Here is a 6000-nt window from a genome sequence, read left to right on the forward strand (position 1 = left end):
CGATGTTTATAGGATTTTGCATATACATGAGGAGTATAGTTAAACTAATAAATGCCGAGTTTGGTTAAGATATCGTGGAAAAACAAACAAATTTTTCATACAACAACTTAACTTTCGAACGATCCTTCCTATGGCAGCTATATGACATAGTGTACCGATCTCAATAGGATTTTGCATTTATATTAGGAGCAAAGTAAAACTAATAAATGCCAACTTTGGTTAAGATATCTTGATAAACAAAAATGTTTTTCATGCAACAACTTAATTTTCGATCGATCGTTTCTATGGCAACTATATGATATAATGGTCCGATCTTAATAGGATCTCATTAATTTTAATTTTCGACCGATCGTTCCTATGGCAGCTATATGATATAATGGTCCGATCCAACTGGCTCTGACATAAGTGCTGCGTGCAACAGAAAGAGGGACTTCTGCAAAGTTTCATAAAGATAGCTTTAAAATTGAAAGACTAGTTCGCATAGAAACAGACGGACAGACGGACATACTGATTAAGAATATATATACTTTATGGGGTCGGAGATGTCTCCTTTTATTCGTTACACATTTCACGACAAAATTATAACAATGGTATAAAAAGTATAATAATATTGAAAAATAAAAAATCCTATTAGCTTAACTTTTACGTGTTGTTCGGTTTCATATAGAGGTTTCAATTCGAATGAGCGACTGTGACTCCGACGTAGACTATCACGAACGCTACGACAGTAGTCTAGCGAGGTTAATAGGGGGATTTGGTACATTGCAGGTATCAGATTGTGTTGACTGAACCTGATACAGAAACAAACTCAATTATGGATCCAGAGAAGTTGCGTGCGATAATTGATGCTGCAGTGCGGAGCGCACTCACAGCGCAGGCGCCAGAATTCGCGAATAGGGGAGCTACGCTAAGGCAGGAGCTTCAACAACAGATTGCGCAGGTGTGGAATATGGTAAGAAATACACAGCTTTCAGTGCTAGAAGTGAAGGCTTACAAGGAAGTTGAAATCATAGACGGGGTGGAATGTAACGACTACGATGAGGTTGAAAAATAGCTCACGTTACTCACGAACAAACCCATATGATTACGATAGCAATTTGGCGGCGGGATGTGTGAAAAATTCACGGGTGAGGCACTTCGCGTATTTATCTCTGGACTAAAATGCAGTCTAACCTATGTGTTGTTTTTGGCTCACCCTTCGGATCTGCCGACGGCACCAGCGTTAGCCCAGGAGGTCGATAATCACGAGAGATATGCCTTCGCGATAAGCTTTGCTAGGGGTCAAGAAAAGCGAGTTCGTCCGTAGCAGCGCCCACAAGGGCGCCAGCAACAACAGCAACAAGAAAAAATGCAATTCTCTCAGGGTGGCCAGGTTAAGAATCCTCATTTCCAGAAGTTTCCATGGAATTCGACCCTTCTTCCCCCAGGTTAAGACAGCCCACAAACTTTTCGAATGCCTAGGTTTCGGCTAAGTTTAATGTCAGCCAAGGTCATGGAAATAAACGCTCTGCCGGATCAGACCGAGCGATAGGCCAAAGGAGGCAAAGGATAGACCATATCCGGGCAAGCGAGGCTGAGAGCGCAGGGTATACCGACGCGGCAGAAGAGGCGAACAACGAAACATAGCCCAGAATTTGATAGCGATAGCGCTCATTTTTTAGGGGAAAGTCCCTGCTACCGTTCATTCGGAGGAGAATAGCGGGGATAGATATGAAATTTTTAATCGAGACGGGTGCGGCAAAAAATTACATCAGGCCGCACAAACGCCTTAAAAGCGTCGTCCCTGACGAGTCCCCTTTCGCTGAATAATGCAGGTTATCCATGCTTGGGTGCGCACATAATTTTTCCTACTAGATTCCTTATTTACTTTTTATGGAATTATAGGGCTGGACCAGATATCCTGCGAGTGCTTCACCGAAACAAGAAGGCTTTTAGGGACTCTAACGAGGCGCTGCCTTATAACACGGCTGTCGTGGCCACAATCCGTCGACCAACGAAAATGTGGTCAACTCATCATCATAATCCGAAAGTCGAAATCGCCATACAACAATCTGCAGACATTAGACATTAGGAAGCTCAACCTCAATACTGTTGCCGACAAATACATAATGCCAAGTATCACAATGACACTGGCTAATCTGGGTAAACCCAAACACTTCATGACGTTCGACCTGAAATCAGGCAGAAGCAAGATCGTGAGAAGACGGCCTTTTCGATAAATGGTGGAAAGTACGAATTTTAACGACTTTCCTTTGGCTTGAAGCAAACAGCAATCATTTTTCAGAGAACCATAAATGACGTTCTGCGGGAGCGGATTGGAAAATCTTGCTACGTTTATGTAGACGACGTCATCGTGTTTTCGAAAAACGAGTCGGACCATGTCAGGCATGTCGATTGGGTATTAGGGAGCATTTTATACGCGAAAATGCGTGTGGCGCACGAGAAGTCACAGTTTTTTAAAGAAAGCGTCGAGTATCTCGTCCTTATAGTGACTTAAGATGGTGCAAAGTCAGATCCAAAGAAGGTAAAAGCCAATCGGGAATTCGCTGATCCAACTTCGGTGTTTGAAGTAAAATTCTTTTTGGGATTAGCAAGCTATTACCGGTGCTTTAATAAAGATTTTGCAGCAATAGCGAAACCAATGTCTGACATCGTAAAAGGGAAAGACGGATCCATTAGCAAGTACAGGTCTAGAAAGGTCCCTATACAATTCAACGATGCTCAGCGCAACGCGTTCCAAAAGCTTAGAAACATATTAGCGTCGGAAGACATTAAACTGATATACCCGGACTATAAAAAACCATTCGACTTGACCACAGACGCTTCAGCCTATGGCACAGGTGCTGTCTTGTCGCAAAATATGATCGTCCCATAACTATGATATCCCGGTCCTTAAAAGATAGGAAAGCAAATTTCGCTACCAACGAGCGGGAGTTGCTTGCCATCGTCTGGGCATTGGGTAAGTTGCGGCACTTTTTTAACGGGGTTAGGGACGACATAAATATTTTCATCCGAGAGTAATCCCAATGCTAAAATAAAGCGCTAGAAGGCGCGCATTGATGAGACAGGGGCCAAGATTTTCTATATGCCTGGCAAGGAAAATCATGTGGCTGACACACTGTCGCGTCAAAACGAGCTACTCACGAGAATGTGAAACAGGTCATGACGGAATACTATTTCCCTAAAATGACCAAATTGACTAATGAGGTAGTCCATAACTGTAAGATTTGAACAAATGCTAAATACGACAGAAACCTAAAGAAGCACGAACTCGACCAGACGCCACTTCCCTAAAAAACTGGAGAAATGTTCCACATTGAAATTCTTCTCCACGGACGAAAATTCCTCCTTACTTGCGTTGACAAATTCTCAAAGTTTGCGGTGGTCGCATTCAAGTCAGAGACCATTATGTCTCTGCTATTGTATGATTAAGGTGTGATCGTGGTAAACGCGCCTCCCCTTAATAGAACGTCTAATGGGTAGGTAGAACGCTTTCACAGCGCACTGCTGAAAATGGGGGTAAAGTTGACACAGTCGACCTCATCCTGCAGGCCACTATCGAGTTGATATACTCGAGCTTAATTCACTCAGTGGTTGAGAAGAGGCTTAATGATATCTTGCTTAACTCTTCACTGGAAGGTAGGTAACAAAGTCTTTGAAGTAGGTAAAAAGGTCCTGGTAAAGACAAATCGTATATTAAGCAACAAGCCATCGCAATTGTTTGCAAACAAAAGGTTGAAGCGGACTTGGGGACAACGGTCCTCATTGAGGGGAGGGTGGTCCACAAGGACAGCCTCCGTGGAATTTAAAGCACCATTTTGTCATTACCATTTTCATAACAGTAGTTTAAAATTTTAGGATTACGTTCACCATACTTTCAATCATGTCCATGACAACGGCACGGCTGACGGACTACTTGCATGCGGACTACTTGCCGATTATGGACGGGGACATTCTACTTTGGGACAGTTAAGGATACTTACGTCACACTATCAATCTCACGGACTATAGGACAATGACTGAGGAGAGAATGAAACTGATGGGAATGTTTCCACAATCCAATATGAGGAAATTGCTGAATATTGACATTGGACCGACTTCAGGAAAACAGAACTGACTCAGATACAGCTGGTCACTGCAAGCAATAGACAAATTTCTATGAATTCTAGGATGTAGGAAAAGATTAATCAACTGACCGACACTGTTAACAGAATTATTAAGTCCCCAAAAGATAAGCAGACCGATACCGGACACCTCTTGCACACGCAATAGAATGATGATAACAGAAATAGGAAACCTTATGCTTACTTTAACCTTAGAACAAATAAATGTAATAAACTCAACAATAATAGATCATTCTGATCTTATGATTATTCTCACTGACCAAATCGCAGGGACACCTATTACGGACATTTTGAAAGTACCTAATATTAAGGTAGAACGTAAGGATAATGTAAGGTTTCATAATCGAGTTCCCCATAATAAGCAAGCAACGTAGGAAGATAATAATTTCCCAGTCACCCACAATGGTTCTGTACTTCAACTCCACGACAATCTGGTGGCCGATTGCGACGGGTAGATGTTGGCCGTAGCCAATTATTCACAAGCTGCAACTACCACATTTTGCAAGCGGTCCAAGAGCAGGAGTTGCGCACAGGGCCTCCATGCAGAGGGTAAAGTCCATTGCCATCTTATCCCTGTCACCATAATGGACGGCAACATCATCATCATTAACGATCGTAGCGCAATACTCACCTACGACGTATGCGCCGCGATGAAGATAGATCGGTTCGGGGGAGTAGTTAACCACTGACCCAACGACGGATATGTCGTAACTATGTTGCTAGCCGCGGCGGTCATCCGATACCGCACACGAGGCGCTAACGCTGCACTTTTGCGAGAGCGGCGGAGGCGGCTCTGCAGGCATTGCTTATATTAATAAAAATTGTAAATTGGGTGCAGAACAATATTTTACTATTGTTGTGTGTTTGACGCGGGCCAGTGTTTTTATGATTAGATGTTTGCAGAATGGCTGTTGTGTGGTGCGAGTGGGGCGATCATTCCTTTTCTCTCTTATTACACTGCCCTATGGACACAAAACTTGTTTAAGGCATTGCAAATTTTATTTTTTTAACAGATGTTCGCTGGTCATAAAATAATTTAAGTGACCATTGGGCTACCGCAGGCAATGAGGGCTTTTGTAAAATTTAATTATCATATTCCGTTTTTTTTTTTTTCAATAAAATTACACTAAATGTTTGGTCAAGCAGAAAAAGAGGTCAAATAAATTTATAACACTCTGTGCACTCCACTTCCCACTCTCTTAGGCTAACCCTTTGCTTACTGCATTGGCATGCGCTGGCCGTCGCAGTTAGCGGCCAGAGTCAGTCTTATATATCAGCTTCGTTAATAATAATTTGATAACAATTGATAACAATTACAATCTTATTTAGTTCTAATAACTTCCAATAAATTGTATATTAGTTTTAATAAGCGAAACTGATCTGATTGAATTTTGTTGTTACACCTACGCTCTCACATGTATGTTTAGTTGCAAAAATGTACACTACATAGTATAATCATTTATTTTATATCAACATACCTTATACAGTTGTCAGGATCATTTAAGCAGTCAGTATTGCAACGAAACCGCTCCCAAGATAACCATCCCATTGGAGGGGTTCTTGCTAATCCATTTTCTAAGCAGTTACATGCCGCAGTCAGAGCGCTTATAAGAAAAATATGCGTAAGCATATTGTCTGAAAAATAAGCAAAAAACATAATAATTATATTTTTTTATTAAATTTTAAAGTTTGTATTTGCCTGTAATGATCATTTATTTGCCCTACCATTAACTTATGCTAAGATCTCGATGCTGCATGGAGTTGGTTAACTTCGTTCGCTCTGTGTATTTGGCACACATCGACCACTTGCATTATTCTAATATATTAAGAACTAATCAACTGACGCTATGCTGCAATCGGCACGTACCAATTCAGC

The 6000-nt window shown here is 41.6% G+C and overlaps 1 protein-coding gene across 1 annotated transcript in view; it reads right to left on the reverse strand.

Moving 5' to 3' along the window:
• The window catches only part of LOC115769195 (alpha-N-acetylgalactosaminidase), a 31829-nt gene extending 26075 nt beyond the window's left edge, over positions 1–5754 (reverse strand). The window contains exon 1 of the mRNA XM_030713899.1: positions 5603–5754. Within this exon, the coding sequence (XP_030569759.1) occupies positions 5603–5754 (152 nt within the window). The remainder of the gene's footprint in view (positions 1–5602) is intronic.
• Positions 5755–6000: the final 246 nt, after the last annotated feature.

Source organism: Drosophila novamexicana, unplaced genomic scaffold (genome assembly GCF_003285875.2).
Source record: "Drosophila novamexicana strain 15010-1031.04,08,12 unplaced genomic scaffold, DnovRS2.1 tig00004549-arrow-arrow-pilon, whole genome shotgun sequence".
In the NCBI taxonomy this organism is placed as follows: Eukaryota; Metazoa; Arthropoda; class Insecta; order Diptera; family Drosophilidae; genus Drosophila; species Drosophila novamexicana.